The 18,785-nt window shown below is 54.3% G+C and overlaps 6 protein-coding genes across 6 annotated transcripts; 4 read left to right on the forward strand and 2 right to left on the reverse strand.

The window, feature by feature from the left end:
- Window positions 1-751: 751 nt before the first annotated feature.
- Window positions 752-4,087, forward strand: TRIREDRAFT_120125 (uncharacterized protein; the record flags this gene model as incomplete). The annotated part of the gene is made up of 1 exon (XM_006962073.1): window positions 752-4,087. One exon carries the CDS (start codon window positions 752-754, stop codon window positions 4,085-4,087), a length of 3,336 nt encoding a protein of 1,111 aa, XP_006962135.1.
- A 1,405-nt stretch (window positions 4,088-5,492) lies between these two features.
- Window positions 5,493-6,432, forward strand: TRIREDRAFT_2319 (uncharacterized protein; the record flags this gene model as incomplete). Its single annotated transcript, XM_006961883.1, has 2 exons — window positions 5,493-5,932; window positions 6,045-6,432. The coding sequence occupies 2 exons, from the start codon at window positions 5,493-5,495 to the stop codon at window positions 6,430-6,432; spliced, it is 828 nt and encodes a 275-aa protein (XP_006961945.1).
- A 531-nt stretch (window positions 6,433-6,963) lies between these two features.
- Window positions 6,964-8,506, reverse strand: TRIREDRAFT_74782 (uncharacterized protein; the record flags this gene model as incomplete). Its single annotated transcript, XM_006962280.1, has 4 exons — window positions 6,964-7,194; window positions 7,251-8,055; window positions 8,136-8,357; window positions 8,484-8,506. The coding sequence occupies 4 exons, from the start codon at window positions 8,504-8,506 to the stop codon at window positions 7,084-7,086; spliced, it is 1,161 nt and encodes a 386-aa protein (XP_006962342.1). The 3' UTR covers window positions 6,964-7,083.
- A 3,230-nt stretch (window positions 8,507-11,736) lies between these two features.
- TRIREDRAFT_120127 (zinc finger protein) lies at window positions 11,737-13,334 on the forward strand (the record flags this gene model as incomplete). The annotated part of the gene is made up of 2 exons (XM_006962074.1): window positions 11,737-11,955; window positions 12,012-13,334. 2 exons carry the CDS (start codon window positions 11,737-11,739, stop codon window positions 13,080-13,082), a joined length of 1,290 nt encoding a protein of 429 aa, XP_006962136.1. The 3' UTR covers window positions 13,083-13,334.
- Window positions 13,335-14,590: 1,256 nt separating this feature from the next.
- TRIREDRAFT_55201 (uncharacterized protein) lies at window positions 14,591-15,366 on the forward strand (the record flags this gene model as incomplete). Its single annotated transcript, XM_006962075.1, has 5 exons — window positions 14,591-14,624; window positions 14,755-14,770; window positions 14,935-15,022; window positions 15,091-15,153; window positions 15,238-15,366. Coding segments are annotated over 5 exons (330 nt in total), but the record flags the coding sequence as incomplete, so codon positions are not given.
- Window positions 15,367-15,834: 468 nt separating this feature from the next.
- On the reverse strand, window positions 15,835-16,566 carry TRIREDRAFT_56026 (uncharacterized protein; the record flags this gene model as incomplete). The annotated part of the gene is made up of 2 exons (XM_006962281.1): window positions 15,835-16,111; window positions 16,163-16,566. Coding segments are annotated over 2 exons (681 nt in total), but the record flags the coding sequence as incomplete, so codon positions are not given.
- Window positions 16,567-18,785: the final 2,219 nt, after the last annotated feature.

An 18,785-nucleotide genomic window follows, 5' to 3' on the forward strand; every position in this document is an offset into this window, starting at 1 on the left:
CAGCAGCGGATTTGTTGGCTCTAGAATACCTAAGTTTATTCAGGGAGTGGCGGGTTTAGGTATTGCGCACCTTGTTTAACCCCCCCGGAAGTACATGTGGTCCCCTGCCGCAACAGGCCAATTTCTCTTCAGCAAACCTTCAATGCAAAGTACCGACTCGAGTTACGCCACCAGTCCAAGTCCAGTCTTGCTGCTACAACCTTGGAAACTAAACCAAACCAAACCCACCACCGTCCTACAAACCAATTCCCATTTCTCTTCTTCCTTTCTTCCTAGAAACCCCCTTCTTCAACCCTCTCGACCCCATGCTCGTCTTTTTAAAATTAACCTTGAAATGAGCGTGCGGCCCGTCTCTGCCTGCCTATGCCTGTGCATGAACATATCGGTTCGCATCGGGTGTCGGGCTAGAGGATAACGCAGACGTCGAATGCGTCCTTGATTCGAAGATCTACCTACCTACAGTTCTCCGGTCCCTGTCGTTGGGGCTGCTACTAGAGCCTGCCCTCTCCTTTTCTTCACATCCATATCTTCTCCAACCCTTTCGCTGGACATTTGGGTGGTCATTCGAAAACGTCTCCTATCCTCAAATCTATCATCGCTGCACTGACAATCGAGACCCCACGAACGAACGGACGAATCGAGCCGAACGAACGCAACACACCTTAAGGTGCTGACCGAGAGCACCCGCAACAGATTCGGCGGGGCTACAGAGGCGGCGGCATAGCGAAGGAACGGCAGAGCAAACGACAAGATGCTCCTCCTCCACCAGACGGGCAGCGTCAAGATTGGCGAGGTTGTGCGCTACACAGTGACGTACACGCCCTCGCAGGACCGCATCCTGCCGTCGCCGGAGCAGCTGTTTGTGCGCATCCGCAACACGTCCAACATTGCCCTGCGAGCGGCGTTTGTCCACGGGCCCTATACGCTGAGCGTGGCGGCGTATCCCGCAAAGTTCAATCCCAACGAGAAGTTCCCCAGCCCGCGCCGCTATGGCGTGCCCGAGTTCGAGCCCATGCTCAAGGCCGGCGGGACGTGGGAGTGCGAGCTGATTGTGCCCGACGACATTCGGCAGTCTGCGGGCACGAGCAGCCAAGGGACCTTTGGCAAGGGGCCGGAGCACGATTCTGAAAACGTCAGCTGGATCATCGAGATCTCGTCGCAGGTCATCTTCTCGACATCCGCGGCCGTGGGGTACGAGCTCCTGGTGGCGAGAGATCAGAAGTCGCTGAGCCTGGGCTCATCGTTGCCCGTTGTTGGTGGCCAGGCCCAGGTGCCGCAGCCGGGGAAGCTGGTCGACCATCAGCAGAGCATCGGGTCCAAAGACGGGCACCATCCGGGCCAGCCTCGCGGGGTCTTTTCGCGGGCGATGCACGTCAAAGTGGAGGACACGGGGACGCTGTGGAACACGCCCCGGCTGCCAGCATGGGACGATGCTGGCGACAAAAGAGTTGACGAGGCCTCCGGCGCCGACAAGCCCGTCGAGAGCATGGTCAAGACGGGCGAGCCCGAGAGCGAGGAGAGGCCAGCTAACCTACGGAAGCAGAAGAAGATCCACCTCGTCATCCTAACACATGGCCTGCATAGTAATTTGGGCGCCGACATGTTATTCATGAAAGAGAGCATCGATGCCGCTGCGAAGCAGGCAAAGATTGATGCAAAGGCAAGACGGGCAAAACAGCGTGCAGAAGCCGAAGCCAACAATGAAGATGGCAGCAAGACGGGAGACGGCTCGTCTTCATCAGCCAGGAGCGAAGATGATGACGAAGAGGACGATGAGGAGGTTATTGTGCGAGGATACTCCGGGAACGCCACCAAAACGGAAAAGGGGATCAAGTATCTGGGCAAGAGGCTGGCGAGATACGTGCTCTCCATGACATATCCGGATCAGCCCTTTCTGCCGATAGGAGGAAAAGGCGCGTTTGAAGGGTTTACTCACGGGCTCGGCGATCAGGGCGCGCACGAGCTGGTGCAGGCCCATAAGAATAGCACCATCATGAAGGCGGCCGACTCGGGGGCGGCCCACGACCACCCCAAGATCCGGAGGCCTTACAAGGTCACGAGCATCAGCTTCGTCGCACATTCGTTGGGCGGACTGGTCCAGACCTACGCCATTGCCTACATACAAAAACACTCGCCCAAATTCTTTGATCTCATACGGCCCATCAACTTCATCGCTCTGGCCACGCCCTTTCTAGGCCTGAGCAACGAGAACCCGCTCTACGTCAAGTTTGCGCTCGATTTTGGCCTCGTTGGAAGGACCGGGCAGGATCTGGGTCTCACATGGAGAGCTCCGACGCTTGCACGCAGTGGCTGGGGTGCCATTGTAAGCAATCTTGGCGAGTCTGCTCACAAGAAAGTCTATGGAGAATCGCAGCCCGAGTCCAAGCCCCTGTTGCGCATCTTGCCTACGGGGCCGGCGCACATTGCACTCAAAAAGTTCCGGAACCGAACGGTCTACTCCAACGTGGTCAATGATGGCATCGTTCCGCTCCGCACGAGCTGCTTGCTATTCCTGGACTGGCAAGGACTGGGACGTGTCAACAAGGCGAGGAGAGATGCTGGTCTGGTTGAGACAGTGGTGGGCTTTGGATGGGCGGAGCTCACGGGGGCCAACATGGTATCGTCTCGGTCAAAACTGCAGATTCCCCCGGACGACCTCGAGACAGACTCGGGAACGACCACTCCTAATGGCGAGGGCAGCAACAGCAACAGCCACCAAGTACCACAGCCTTCCAATGATGCCATCGCTGAAGATGACCGTGCTAGTCTCCGCTCAGCCTCAGCGGTATACACGGAAGAGCCGCCACTGGAAAGCCCGGGCGAGAACAATCTGCTTCACACTCCCCTCACCGGATTCTTTAACCTCTTTAGGAGCAACGATCCCCCGAAAGAGCATGCCGTGACAGAAAAGCAGAAGCGAATACTGCGTAGGAGTCAGACCCTCAAAAACAGCGGGGACGCCTCCAGCACGCCTGGTAGCTCCAACTCGTCGGATACGGGCACGCGCTCGGGCAAGGCTACGGCGGGACTTGAGCTCGAGAACGATCCGGACGGTCTGAGGGCACCACCCAAGACGACATTCTTCGAGTCTGCGGGTGACCTTCTGAATCCCAAGATTCCGGATGTCGAGTGGCTAATTGACCCGTCGAAGCGGGCACGAACAATTTTTCATGATCGAGTGTATCATCCATCAGACATCCCCCCACCACCCCTGAAGAAGCGGACCTCCACACTGAGTAAGATGAGAATCAAGTCTTCATCCTCGTCATTACCTTCGCCAAACGGTAGCACTGTTTCGACGCCGCATGCAGAAATCAACCATGAGGATTCGATGGCCGCCTCGGTGAAGGATTACGACGACACTGCCAACACGGGCCCTGAGAAGCAGCCCAATGAGATTGTTGACGGCTCGGCCATGCGTGTCGAGGAGAAGATTTCGCGCGGATACCACAAGGATTTATCGTGGCGAAAGGTGCTTGTCAAGCTGGAGCCGGATGCCCACAACAACATCTTCGTCCGGCGCATGTTCCCCAACGCTTACGGCTGGCCAGTCATCAAGCACTTGGTTGATGCTCACTTCAGTGACTCGGCTGTTTCCCGGCTGCGCACCGAGGACGAGCACATGGGCGAGCGGGCTTTGGACATGAACCAACCACCCGGGGCAGATGGCCGAGAGACCAAGTCTGTGTCCACGCAGCAAGCCCGCGGTCTTATGCCGGAGCCGACGAATGCGAGTGAGGCGCGGGAGGCACTCGACGAGGTGCCTGATTTGCCAAAGGCGCAAGAGACCGATCGGTCTTCGACACATACTCATAGCCATCAGGGAGATAGGGGCGATTCGATGTCGTGGAGCGAACGCGACTGGGCGAGCAGTGAGAACGAGGATGACCTTGATTATGTCAACGATGTAGCTGGCGACAAGAAGCTCGAGAAGGCAAAGGAGAGTGGGGGGAGATTGAGTCCTTCGTCGTGGAACTGGACGGAGAAGATTGTGGGCAAGGGAGCCATGAAGTCGAGAAGCAAGAGTCCGACGACACCGACGACGCCTACGACGCCGACAGCAATGGGACCAGGAGGGACTGCTTGAATGTGGGTGACGGGTCTGTTTGCTTTCAAGGAGTTTCATCGTACGAGTGTGTGAGCGTTGCGGGTTACAAGCGAAATGTTACCTTCCTCTGAGATTTGATACACATGGCATACATCTGGAGTATACTATGGGTTGTGCGGGTATAGTAGACGGTAGAGATTCCATAGGTAGGCAGCACTAAAAGAAGAGATGCCCCTGAACATCTATTCCACTACAGTGGTTATGAGGAGTGAACAAAAAGAGAGTCAGTCTATCGTTCAGTGTCTTCTGAAGTCTTGTCGTGTGGTAAATGTTAGGGTCAACATGGTGACACGATGGACAAAAAAAGAACAGTATGGACGAACGGGGAATCGAACCCCGGACCTTTCCCATGCGAGTAGTGGCAACTGATTGGTTGCACTATGCTAAGGGAAAATTATACCACTAAACCATCCGCCCATTTACTGATGCAGGAAATTGCGCAAGCTGGATACATGAAGATTCTGGCAGGTGGAACGGGCGAGGCATGATTGCGAGTTGAGATAGGGTAGGCGGTTCTGGAGGATTGCGTTGAAGGGTGGAAGAAGTGGACGAACAGTAAGGGGCGTATGTGTGTAGGCGCTAATGTATCCAATCTGAAATCCTGTTTTGAAGTCATTGTGAGAAGAAGAAGGGATCGGCAGGTTCATATTGTGTTGTGGTGAGTTACTTCTCTCTTGTCCTTGAACTTGTCGAGTTTACCTTGGCTGGTGGCAGTCTCAGGAACATACATGACAAGATGCCAGCAGATTCCGTCTGCCATTGAGCCCCATCAGCTTCCACGACCCCCAGAGCGACCTTCCTTATCGATGACAGAATCAATCAACCTTGACCAGAAATTCTACCCTCCAACCAGCCAATGCATTCTTTCTAACTTATCCCATGATAGCCCATGTGCGTCACTGTTTGGCCTCTGCTGTCTGTTTCCCTCCCGGGACTTTAAGCTCCCCGAATCGAGCCTAGCTTCTTGTACCTAGTTTTTTTCCCTGTACCAGATTCTCTCATCATAGCGACTTACAGAAGACCATCTCAACATTTCTGCTCTTCTGTTCTTGTCCAGTTGCTTCGCCTTTATCCAGTCCCTTCAATAATCTCGTCTCTAGGCTGATTCCCTGTCTTTGTATCTTGTGCAATCATTTCCCCCATCCTCTTGAACGAGTCAATGGGCTTGATGGTCCCTTGCGGCGCAGTGATTTGACCCGCTTGTGACGTCTTCAGCTACCTACCTACTAGCAGCAAGATCCAAGTTCCAGCTGCCTCCCAATCTTCAGAGGCGACTCTTTGATACCACTTCTTCTTCTTCTTCCTCCTCCTCCTCGACCACCATCCTCCACTATACTACAGCCCTCTCTCACCCAAGAATCCCACTTCCCTTCCGAACCAAACAATGAGGCTCTACCTCCTCCCCGTCTCCACGCGGCGCACCCTCCTCTACGCCCACCGCGTCAACACCGGCGGCACCGCCCACGACGGCTCCCTCATCGACCGCGGCGCCGCCTTCGCCGCGCGCAAGTGGGCGCAATGGGAGAAGATGGAGCGCGGCTGGCAGCGCAAGGTCGTCGACTACGGCAACCAGGCCTTCCGGCGCATCCCCTTTGAGGAATGGGGGCTCAAGTCCGTCCCGCCGCTGTCGGCCCGCCGCCGCGAGGACGAGCTGCGCGGCCGCGACCCCGTCCAGCTCGTCTTCCCGCCCGCCGCCATCCCCGAGCACAAGGCCGAGGGCGTGGTCAGGCGGCTGGCGACGGAGAGGCAGGCGCTGCATCGGCAGAGGCTGCTGTGGTGCTTCGTGGGGATGCCCATCACGGCGCCGCTGGGGCTGGTTCCTCTGTAAGTCATGAACACCATGAGAGCGAGAGCAGCTAGAAGAATATGAGAGAGAAAGAGAGAGAGACGAGAGACCAAGAGCTAACAAAGAGCGCGCAAAAAAAAAAAAACATAGAGTCCCAAACATACCCTTCTTCTATCTCGTCTACCGCGCCTGGTCCCACTGGCGCGCCATCAACGGCGGCAAACACATCCAGTGGCTCCTCCAGAACAAGCTCCTCCAGCTCGCCCCCTCCAAGGAGCTCGACCAGCTCTACACCCGCGACGGCCAAGACCCGGACTTTGAGCCCTCGGGCAAGGAGCAGATGCTCATTACCCAGAAGCAGATCCGCGATTTCTCCGCGACACTCGACCTGCCCGCCGTAGAAATTGAGCTCGAGAGGGCGATATGGCAGGTTGAGAGGGCGTTGGGGAAGGACGAGGAGCAACAGGCGCAACAGGCCGACAAGACGACGGCTGTAGAGGAGGAGCAGGAGAAGAAGGACAAGGATAAGCAGTCATAAACTGAAGAAGAGGGGGAGTTTGACGGAGAAGGAAAAAAAAAACATTATAATGCTGATGAGTCAATGATATCAACACAAAAATGGGCGGGCTTTTATGATGAAATGGATTGGTTTCACGTCTACATACCGAAAGGAGCAGAGGAGGCTGCGCATATACACGGGTTCGGAATAGACAGGCAGCGGGAGAGGTTGGCTATACAAAACCGCGTAACGACATGTTCTCGTCTCGAGTCTTACATACTGGGGCACATATACGCGCGAGCGAGATACGCCATCAAATTATACACCCTACTTTACATCTCTGCAACTTACTTATATCGTACTGGAGAGTTGCGGTCGCGTTGCCTGTCCCAAGGCAACCTTGGAAGTCTGCCAATGGATTGACCAACCTGGACTTGTCGACTGGATTACCAACAAATATGCCCTTCTCCGCCGACAAGTCAAACTGTACTCCAGTCATTTACGCATCATAAAGTGATAAGCGCACTACAAAGTAAGAAGAAGAAAAGCGAGCGATTAGTACTAGTTGTATTGAAGCCCTCTCCAACGCCTGTTTAGATTAGGTTGTAGCCAAACGTGTCTCAATAATCCACACTCTTGTTCTTTGCAAAATACCCATAATCTTTCCAAATCAATAACAATGCATCATGCTTAGCCAGAAGCAGCGAGGTCAGAGATGAAAGTGGCCTCTGTGAAGAGCGGGCCGTCCTCGGTGATCTCCTCGTCGCCGACCTTGAGCTTCAAGGTAGCCTTGGGGGCGTACTGCGGAAGAGAATTAGCTTTGCCAATAGCTAGCTAGATTGATAAGGAATACACACCTGGTAAATGTACGGCTTGGTTCCGGCGGCCGCTGCCACAATCGTCTTGACGAATCCGGGCACCTCGGCCATGACGTCAACCCGGTCGACACGCTCGCCCAGGGCGACGTCGATGACGGCCGTCACAGGCTTGCCGTCCTTGCTGGTAGCAGACCAGTCGAACTGCACCTGGGTGGGCTCGGGCCAGTCGCTGGTGGTGTCCTTCTTGGTGGCCTTGTGCGTGACCTTGTTGCCCTCGGTGCTGACGCCAATAAGCTCTCCGTCCTTGACGAGGGCGCCGACGTTGACCGTGGTGTTGCCGTAGGAAGGAGGAGTGGTAAACTCCATCATGATGGCGGTGTGGTTGGGGCCCTGGAAGTTGGCAAAGTTCCACCGCGCGGCAGCGTGGTGCGGCTTCATGCCCTGCAGAGCGTAGATGTAGATGGCCCGGCCCTTGAAGTCCACGGGCCCGTCCTTGGTGGTGATGGTGCCCTCAGCCGCACAGCGGGGCCAGAATGCGTGGCGCATCGAGCCCCAAGGGTTCTTGAGATCTGTGCCATACAGCGAGGTGCCCGTCTTGCCGGCCTGGAAGCCGGGCGCCGTCTTGGTGATCTTGAGGTTGACAAGCGCTCGCTCGTCGTTCATGCTCTTGATCGTGTATGAGTTGCCGTCCTCGGACAGCTCGACGGCGCAGTCATCGGCGTAGAAGGATGTCTTGTCCTCGCTGAAGGCGACGTTGCTGAGGGGGTTCGAGCACCACAGGTGCGGCTTCGCCGGATCGCGGGAGAAGATCTTGGTGTTGAACTGGCAGGTTACCTTGAGGCCGCTGGAACCCAAAGAAGAGAGTCAGCAGCTAGAACGAGCATCGGAAGTCGTGTAATTGTGCTGCAGATGAAGATCACATACGCAACGTTGCTATAGATGACCTGGCAAAAGGCAATGGTGCCATCCTCGGCGAAGAAGTAAAAAACCTGGTTCTCAACACATGTCGAGTCCATCGCCAGCCACTTGTGGTCGGCTCTGGTCAGCTCGGTGTAAGGGGTGCCCGTCTCCTTGGCCTCTTGGGCCACAGACTTGATAGCAGTCGGGCCATAGATGGGCTCTTGGGTGCCGGCGACGTTGGCCAGCCTAAAGCATCACGGCTTTCTGTTAGCAATGCCGTCGTTCGATTTTTTGGGCAAACCCTTGGAGGGGCGGACAAGGGGGAGGAATGGCGGGGCTTGTATGTTGTGGATGAGATGGTTGGGTTCTTACTGCTGCTTTGCCCAGTTGAACATCTTGGCGGAAACGAGTATCAGACGGCAATCGGATTTGGAAGATAACGGGCGGCGTCGTTGAAGGCCGAGAGAGAAGAGACGTTGGAGGTTGAGATGGAAGATGAAGAAGTGATCCCGCGTTGCCGAACGGTTGCGAGGTACATGCCGTGCTAAGGTGCTAAATTCGAGCTCCAGGTCAGGTCACCCAACTGAAAGTGGCCACAACCTTCAAGGTTCCAACCTAGTTAGGTACCTGTAGAGGCCGGCACTGCGATGGTGCGGTGCAGTTGGGCGTTTACAGGGCGCACACCGCTGAAGCTGGAGGGGAAGCAGTGCTGGAGCACACTGACGATGAGGTACCAATGACGCTGAAGAAGGCCTGTGGCTTGGGCGCTAAGCAGAAATTACCGGGTGGGTCGATGGCAAAGGGGTTGTGGCTTGATGGCCACTTGTGAGGTAACTGGAAGTACTTCGTACACCCTCACTTCGACTCGAATTTGGACTTTTGAAAGAGAAGCCATGAAAAGACGAATAGGAGGCCTGTTGCTGTACAAGAGAGACATGATACGCTGGTTCATTTCAGCCAATGAACACGAGAAGGCCAGATCGGAGCCTTAGTTCTGCCTAATCGCAGCTGCCGGGCGTTGTCATTGGCACATGAACCCGCAGACGTCCAACTGGCATCTGGGCAGCGCTACAATGAATTCTGTAATTTTCTAAATGTTGATATGCGATGGAAGGACATGCGATGGAAGGACGTGATTGCATCGGGTTCCAATTCCGTCGGCAGTTGCAGCCCAGCAAGCGAACAACATGCACGCCGTCTTGGCTAGATTGCTGCCAGCTAATGACGAACCACGTCTACTAACCCAAGGCCATAGGTAAGTAGGTAGGTAGCATCTCCATAGTATCAAGATCCAGTGTTGTGCTACGATCACTGCTAGTACTGGCAGTGGGCAGACATGCGTTATCAAACGCAGCTCTTATCGCCTAGCCGGCACAGGCTCACCTCATCAATGTCATTATGAAGCTTCGTTAGACAACAAAACTCCTCCTCCATCAAATGCCAATCTTCCCGTCTCGGGCCTCGTAAGACTTCGGCTGCCCCGCGACCCTCAAGACGAGAGCTTCACCAAAGAGCAACAGCAAACCCCTCACTCTCGCTTGCCGCCGTTGGAGGGGCACTGGCAAATATGGAGCTGATCAAGTGCCAATGACATGCATCCACGACTGTCATCTGCATGCAGCGACACTCATCAGACGTACCTACATCGAGTTTGGCGATGCGACAGGCTCGCCGGCGCCGTGTCTGCCTCTCAATCAGGCCGACCCCTCTCCTGGCTCCCCTCTCTGCGACGTGCGTGCTCTATCGTGGCACGGCTAGATATCTGGCAGAAGGGCGAGAGCATCGGCCGAATCACGATCCCAGATGGACGCGGTCGTGGTCGATGCTGTCGATGCTGTCGATGCTGTCGCCGTTGTCGTTGTCGTTGTCAACACCGCTTTCGTTGTCAGTACCGTGGTCCATGTCAACATTGTTGTCGTGCTTGCTGTCAGGGTCGTGGACGAGCTCGTGGTCATTCACCCTGGACTTGCTGTCATCTTGTCATCTACGGAGTACAACAAGTCAACCTTGTTGTGGGACACAGATCAAGATTGGGATACAACCCTCAGGCTGACGAGGACTCATAAGGCTGCTGGTGAGTCTTGCTTAGATTAAGTCTGCGGTTCTTCATGCCCGTCCCGGCCAATCAGCGCCTGCCGCGGCTGCAGCCAGGCATCACCTCAGCGTGAATTCGGGCTCCAGCCAGCACAGCTCAGTCACTGTACAGCGCACACGCCACGCCTGACAGCTAAAAGAGGCCTCAGCCTGGCGGGCTCAGCGCGCGCTATAAGTACAGGTACTAGCACGGCTCTCGTCGCATCGGGCGAGGTTAAAGGTACCTTCTGGCGTAGTACTTGCTCCCTCTGGCAGTCGGGTTCCAGTTGGTCCTACCAAGCCCCTCCCTCGAGCGCGTGCCTTCCCAGGATTTTTACCAGTCGTATCCGGACTTCCTGCTGCGTGTATGTACTCTGTACTCCGTACCTCCCACTTGCACTTCCCAAGGGGGAACAATAATTACATCGCGATACGCCTCCAGGCCCTTTTCGCTTTTCCCTCTTTTTTCGCCTTTCCCTCTTCTCATTTCCCCCACGCTTCCCGTGCCGCGGTCTAGCCTCAATCTGCCGCAACTCCGCCACGCCCAGCGCCTTATCCTTACATCATCATAGCGCGAGACGAAATCTGCGATCCCGCGATCTTGTGGCTGGTGCTCGATCTCTCCTGAAAAAAACAGCAACCACCCTTGGGCAACCAAAGGGATCAAGTTCAATCCCGGCCTCGATCAACGCTCTTCACGCTGGCGACCGTTCAAACTCGCCCACTGCCTCGTTGGCCCTCATCTGCGCTCCCGCAAGCCCTGCCGAATCCCTAGCTAAGATGGAAGAAGCTCAAGTGCTGCCGCCACCACCGAACGAGCCCATCTCTCGACCGAGCTCGACGTCTACTTCTGCATCTGCCAATGTGCAGCAGCTGCCCGGCATTGCCTCCCTTGCAGCAAGCAACGCGACGGCTGAAGCTCCACAGCAAAGGTATTGCACCTGCATCCGATCTTGAGAGCATGCGTCCAGACGATGCCCTCTGTTGTTGTGACACGTTGGTGGCTGGATTGGCATCTCGAGCTCCGGATCACAAGCACATTGGGACTGACTGTTCGCGTCCACTACCTAGGCCACCTCCAATGCCTCAGCCACAGCAAATGTATCATGGCGTCTCTCCTGCAGCCACCAGTGGCGGCACAAACGGCAATATGGTGAGTCCATGTTCGGTTTTCTATCGTCCTTTGTTCCACCCCCTTCCTCTGTTTTCGGTCGACCAAGTTGTCGCTGCTCTTGTTGCGCCTCCAACACCAGAACTGCCGATGCGGCGGCGGGCCAATGAGAGCCGGCATATTCCAACTTTTACATCTTATCTCATATCATAATCGCACATCACGTGCCTTATCGCCAGAATCTTCCCCTCTAAGCCTAAAACGGGCATGCCCCACCAGCTGGTGCTCAGGTCTATCTTGGCCTTATCGGTCGACCGGGGCCAAGTTTTTTTTCCTCTGTTCCGTCATCCTTATCGATCATGATAATATTTATCGGCCATTCTCCCTAATCGATTTCCTATCGCATTCCCCAAATCATCCAGTACTAGCACCGGCATCATGATGGCAACTAATGCTTCTGCGCAGCCCGTCTGCCAAAACTGCGGAACATCGACAACGCCGCTATGGCGTCGCGACGAGTTCGGATCTGTCCTGTGCAATGCGTGCGGACTTTTCCTCAAGCTTCATGGACGACCACGACCGATTTCGCTAAAGACGGACGTGATCAAGAGCCGAAACCGCGTCAAGACGATGCGGCCGGATCTTGCTCCCAAGAGAAAGGTGAGTAACGCGTTTGACGCATTTCCTGCTCATGAGCTTCTGTGCCTGACCGGTAGCGCCTACCACAGCAGCAACAGCACGGATTCCCCCTCGCGACAGACCCCAATAGCGCCGAGAACACTGCGGCACAGGCGGTTCGCAGAGCGCAGAAGATGAATGGCGAGGGCCCCGAGTCGCCCATTTCGCGGACTGGGACTCCCTCCATGTACAATCATTCAATGCCCTCTTTCATGGTCGATGACCCGTCCCAGGCAGGCGTTGCCGGCTTCAATGGAGAGGGACGCGCTGGGTCACCCATGAATGGGGACCGCGGGCTCGAGTCTCCCCAGACGCAGGAGCAGCTCATCGCCAACAATTCAAGCCTCAAGACGAGGGTTAGAGAACTTGAGTTTATCAACGAGCTCTTCCGGGGCCGACTCAGCCAACTCGAACAGCAGGAGGCGGCTGCGTCTGCGGCGCTCAGGGGCCAGGAAGTTGCTGGTGTTGAGCACACCCAGCTGCGAGCTCAGCTGGACGCAAGTAAGGAGGTTGAGAACCAACTTCGAGCTCAGCTGGAAGACAGCCACCGAAGAGAAAACAACCTCAAGCGACGGCTCGACGAACTGGAGCTTGAGCTGCGGGCCGTTAAGGATGCCCTGACAGAAGCAGACTCGCGCCCCTACAAGAAACCTCGCACTATCGACTCTGAGGAGGCCGTCAAGGCAGAAGCGGCTGATGCCTTGGCTGCAGTCGCAGTTGCCGTCGCCCCGGAGCTCATGATGGATGCTCACATGGCAGAGGTGGCTGCCGAAGAAAACGTCGCCGAACCCATCGAGGCACCGTCTGGCCTATCTATGGATGGTGCTGTAGAGGCATCTGCGGAACCAGTTGAAGGAGCACATCTCGAAGCCTCCGCCGAAATCGCGACGGAAGAGGCAGCCCAGTCCGCTGTCGAGCCAACTGCAGAGCAGGTCTTGGAGACGACTGAAGATGCGCCCACCGACGTGGCCGCTGAGACCACTGTTGAGCCCCCTGCCGAACCAGAGGCTGAATCGGCCCCAGAGGCTCATGAAGCCGCCGCAGCGGACGCAGACGAGGCTGCACCCGAACTGGAGGGTGCTGCGGCTCCCGCCGAAGTCGTTGCGTAAATGCTTTCTGATTTTCTCTTAACGCATGCTTGCCGACTCGATCATTTCTTTTCTCCTCTTTGCCCCAGGCCGTGGCAACGATGGATGTGCACTGAATGTTGACGAATCTTGCTCATTTTAATACCCTTGTACGAAACTCGATCTGGTGCCAGCTGCATCAGATATACTCACTCTTTCGCGGTGCCGGAACGACGAAAGCAAAAAGTTTTGGCGTTTGACGGTATTCTTTTCTTTGTTGTCGCCTTGTGCGACCTATACTCCCAATTTTCCTACAATACTTTTAATAGATGACCCGGAATGGTTTTCAAGTGGGCGAACACGGTCGGTGAGGCGGGTGTGAGAGTTGGTGAATAGTGATATACCCTCGTTTGGTTTCTGAAGCTGCACGACGATGCAGATTGCAGTACGAAGGTTTTCTATGAATGACGGAAAGGGAGAAACAAGGAGCCTTGCGGCGTCTGGAAAAGAACAAAAAAAGGGGGCCGAGGCTGGTGTCGAAAACAAACAAAAAAAGTTGACTTTTATTTTAATGCCAACAAATACATGATCTATCTTGTAAGAGCCAATTTTGCGCTGCGATGCTTTGCCAGCCCGTGTCTCGATTATGTCGTGTTGTGTCGAGCCTTGTCGTCTTTGCTGTACCTGTATCGTGAGGTTTCTCAAGGCGATGCGCCACATGTACCGCCACCTTGATAGCTGCTCCCAACCTGACGATGCACCGGCCTTCCAGTGTCAGCTGTAGAGCGCGATTCACTATTTTGACAGTAGGTACTCTACTTGCAGGAATAACTACCTACCTACCTTACTTTACCCTCGAGGAGAAACTCAACCTTCGAAGCACTGAGCCCGTGATTCAACGGCCATTGACACAGCAAGTCACGTGCCCCGCAGCATTTTGGGCGGCAGTACCGTGCCTCCTTCCCCAGGATCAATTCACCTTGATGACTTTGGAAGTCGCGACCAACAAGCGAATCTAGAGTTTCATGAAGCGCGCGGGACGAGCTTCTTGTCAACTCTTTCTTTCCTCTTCCAACAACCAACTTTCGTGAAGGATTTTTGTTTTTTCTCCTCCTCCTTCTCTTCTTCCTTTTCTATCTCTTCTATCTCTTCTTTGCGTCTATATACCCAGCACGAGCGCTCGCACATTCATACTGTCGGCCTTTATTGTTAGGAAGGCCGTCGACTTGTTGATCTATCATTCCATTTGTTGGTTTCATTGGTTCGAGAACAAAGTGAGAACGACGAGATGCCGCCAAGCACGACGACGCGGGGTGGTCCGGCCTCAAGCCAGAGAGGAAGGCCGACCCTTAGCGGCAAGACTCCTATGAGCACTGCGCGACACAACCGTCACCGGTATGTTCTTTCTTAGCTAAGTTCCTTTTTTGTCTTCTTTTTTCTGTTTGTTTTCTGTCGATCGGCAATCTTATTTGGAGGAAAGGGCTGAGTGCCTTGACGGGGAAAACGAACGGGAAAAGTTGACTTGCTGACGCGTGGTGTTGATTGAATCTAGAAAAATACTGAGGGACACCATTCAGGGTATCAGTACGTGCTCTCCTTCCCTTATCTCCCACTCTTCTTTCGTTCTCTTAGCTTTTCTTGATGAACGTATCGAGAGAATGATGCTGGTCAATAACGACTCCGCATGAAATTCCTGGCTAACGTGTGAATATAGCGAAACCGGCGATCCGGTGAGTCGAGGCCTCCTTCCTGCATGAACAAGACCAGATGCTCGCTTTCCCCCACAGAGGGGACAACACCAAAAGGGGAATTGCAAACCCTCAAGAAAATCTAAACACGATGAATTTTCATAGGAGAGCTCTGCTGAACGTTGCTTCTCTTGATTTGTTTCCAGTCGCCTGGCACGTCGGGGTGGTGTCAAGCGTATCTCAGCCACCATATACGATGAGATGCGCAAGGTGCTCAAGATTTTCCTGGAAGATGTGAGAACACCTCGGATTGCAAGAGTCCTCTTTCACTTCTGTTCCTGACAGATTCATCTTCTTCATAGGTGCTGCGGGACGCATGTACGTATGTTGAGTATCGCAACGCCAAAACTGTCACAGTGGAAGATGTACGTGTTTCCCCCTATTCTTCTTTTGCATCGCTTCCTCCTCGATGTCTTTATCTCTTTTGGCACTGACTCCTTTGTATGCAGGTCTTGCACAGCCTCCGACGCAGAGGAAGAACCCTGTACGGCTTCGACCAGGACACCTGGTCAGAGCAAAAACCTCAGCGTCGTCAAGACGGCAGGAAGAGGCCCTTCAGGGCGGACAGGATCTACTAGATCTCACCGATCCGGTGATGGCCAACGCCCCTTTCCGCTTCATTATGTTCGCGCTTTGCGTTTCTTTTGTCTTCATCATTCGTCTGCTATATCACTCTATCCACCCCCTTGATTCCCGGTTCTTCCAAGGGTTGTTTAGCGTGCTCGGGGGTATTCTGATTGTATTCGAGTTGATATGAATGATGTGAATATAGCATGAAGTTTGCGTCACGACGTAAGGAGTCAGCATGATTGAAGCCAGAATTCACCTTTTCAATGTTACGATATCAACAAAATCTCCTAGGAGTAGTAAGCGTTGATGTATCTGTAAACAAACAAAGAAATAACAACGAGGAAGACTAAAACAAGTTCCTATAGGGGTATCTCAAATGAAGGAATCTCGCAGCAACAGAAAAATTCAAAAACATGCTAAATCCAGTCCCTTGAACCTTCAGCTCCATTCTCCTCCGGGAACTGGCTGATGTTCCATTACCTCTTCTTCCTCTTGCTCGCCTCCCATTCCTCGAGTGCCTTCTCCAATACCTTGGCCGCTCTCACCTCGTCCCGACGAAATACCCCGTTGAACATGGCTGGCAGTATCATGGTGCTGTTGGCATGCTCCTGCGCGAACCCGACCTCAGCGTCCTTGCCGCAGCGGTCCTTGACAATGCGGATGGCGCCGTCGAGAAGATCCCGGCCGATGCCTTTACCACGGTACCGGAGGCGCGTTGTCCACGCCCGGATGACGCCCTTGCCGCCCCGGAAGCTCATGCTCCTGCTCCTGTTCTTGCGTCTGCCGCTGCCCGATGACAGAGACGAGAATCGAGGCTCCAGCCTGAGCACCAAGACACCAATCAGGGCTCCGCCGTATCGTGCACCGATGATGAAGTCTCCCTCGACACTGCCGGGCCCCTCGAGCCATGACCATCGCAGATTCTCAGCGAGGCTCACATAGCCGTCTGTGAAGTAGCGTATTGCCGTGAGATACGTCATGGTTACACCGCAGGAGAGCAGGAGGGCCATGCTGGGGTCGGCGGTCGCTGGCTCGTAGGCCCAGCGATAGATGGCCGCCCATGTAAGGAACAGGAGGGTGATGCACAGGGGGTGGAAGACCATGGAGTGAGCGGCCCGCTGTTTCATCTGCGCTATCGAATCGGCAATGAGATTCAGACCGGCGACCTTGTCGTCGTAAGTGAGCAACGGCTCCAAGGATAGAGGCGGAACATCGTCAATGGGGTCGAGAGGAGTCGAAGCATAGGCGTTGGAGGAGGATCGCGGGTCTGAGAAGGAAGTTGAAGCGCTAAGAGGCGAAGGAGACGGCGGGATGGGGAATTGGTGGTGCGAGTAAGGCTCGAGGTACGGAGTTGGCGCGTGGGAGGAGACAGGTGTCGATGGCGAAGTTGCGCTGAGGGCGAGATTGGCCCGTAGAAATGTGAAGAAGGCTGTCAATGTCAGTGAGAAGGCCGTGGAGGAGATTGGAAAACTTGGAAATGGCGGTTCAAGAAAGGAGGTTGATGGTTGTCGAAAGCACTAGGGAGGTCATAGCTTGGAGCTTGTAGCTCCGAGCTCGATTATACAGGCAGCTGGTCCAACAATGGCGGGGATGGGAGAAAATTTTTGGAGGAGCACAATTGAAAATTGTCTTTGCGCTTGTTGCTGAGGCATCGATGCATCTTGATCTTGGCTGACGATGATGCAATGGAAAAGGAAGCAGAAGGGAGTAAAGACAAATAGAAAAAAAAAAGGAAAAGGAACAATAGGCGGAGTTTGGAAAATGGCAAAAGACTTACCAGCGCTGGTTCTCAAGCCTTGAACGACGTTGACTCTGTCCACCACAGAAACTGATCCGTAGTTGGCGAGATCCAGCTCGCGAATGCCCGCGAGCCGCTGAGCTTCCTCCATGGTGTCATGCAGCAGCGTTTCCACCTCCCTAATCCAGGATAAACAGCTGCCTCTAAATCGGTTGGGTGATGAAGTGAAGGTGGTCGGATGGCGCCTTCGGAGAAAAGAAACTGTAAATGATACTAACCGCGGCAAAGGGTCCTTTAGAAGCGCGGCAGCGTTCTGACCTAGCCGCAGTTTGACGACCTATAGATGCAAAGAGAGGGAACAGAAGCTTGGTATAAGCAAGGGAGTAATATAGTATTGAAGGAAGAGTGATTGGGAAGGGGAAATTGTAGAAATTATGGGGATTGAGTGAAGATCGGGGCTCCAAGCCTTCAAGGGTCCTGGAGAAGTGCGGGAGAGGTATGGGTGAAATATCCTCAGAGCAGATTGTCTTGTGTAATGGAATCAACGCTGAGATTTTGGAGCAACGGAGCAGACGGTGCACAAAAGATGTGACGGGCGTCTATGCTGGATATCGCATGTAATATGTATGTGGCTCAAGGAGGTGATACAAGGAGATCAACAAGGTTAAGAAATGCAGCCTGGTCGTTTCAGAAATCCCAAACGCCGACAAGAGCGTCAGACGAGCGACGGGAAGCGAGGAGAGAGAGAGAACAAAGACGGGCAGTAGAAAAATCAAAGAGTAGGAGCAGCACGAGCCGGAAGGGGGTCTGGTGGGATAGATAAAAGGGACAGCCCTTCTTCTCTGTCTAATCTGCAAGATCTGCATCAAACCACTTCTCCGTACATGCACTAGAAAGCAACGGGACGGCTGTCAAAATCCATCAACCTAGCTGGTCCTGGTTCCCTACCTTGTGAGTGATTAGCAAAAAGTAATCCCAACGAACCAACACATGGCGTTTTTCGCTCATGTAAGAGACGGGCAAAACCTTGTACATGCACTGGCGCAGACGACCGGGCGAGTCAAGGCGAGGCGAGACACGACAAGGCCCCTGGCTTCTCTTCTCTTTGGGTCCATGCAATCATTGTCTTTTGCTTGCTCTTGCTCCGCTTGCAAACCGTAATGCACCGACTCGCTAGCACAAATCACACAACCGGCGTCGAGCCCCAACAGCAACTACTAGATCTTCAACGACGTAGTGAAGGGAGTCGACGCGAAGCGGCTTATCCCGTTGAACTGTCCGCGTTGTGATAGTGCATGTATAAAGCGGGCGGTGGCTGGCCCGGTGATGCTTCGGGGCTCTGTCTATAGCATCTGTCTTGCCATCTCCACTCGCGGTGTTGCTCGTTATTGGCAAACAAGGGAGAGCTGAGGGCTGTTTTGTCCATGACCTGCTAGCTGTAAGTGTCATTTGTTCACTTGACCAGGCAGTAGTACTACTACTTGGAAGTGGGAGCAGATAACAGGCGGAAAAGAGGGCGTAATAGCGCCAGTGTGTGTGTGTGTGTGTGTGTGTGTGTGTGTGTGAGCGTTTGTGTGTGGAGATGGTGGGAGACGAGCATGAGTGGAGGTTTCGCTACTGTCCTGTAGGTATTTTCGTTGTGGACGATCAAACAGCGGCAAATGCACGCTGCAGGAGCGACGGGAGGAG

Source organism: Trichoderma reesei (assembly GCF_000167675.1).
Source record: "Trichoderma reesei QM6a unplaced genomic scaffold TRIREscaffold_2, whole genome shotgun sequence".
NCBI lineage: Eukaryota > Fungi > Ascomycota > Sordariomycetes > Hypocreales > Hypocreaceae > Trichoderma > Trichoderma reesei.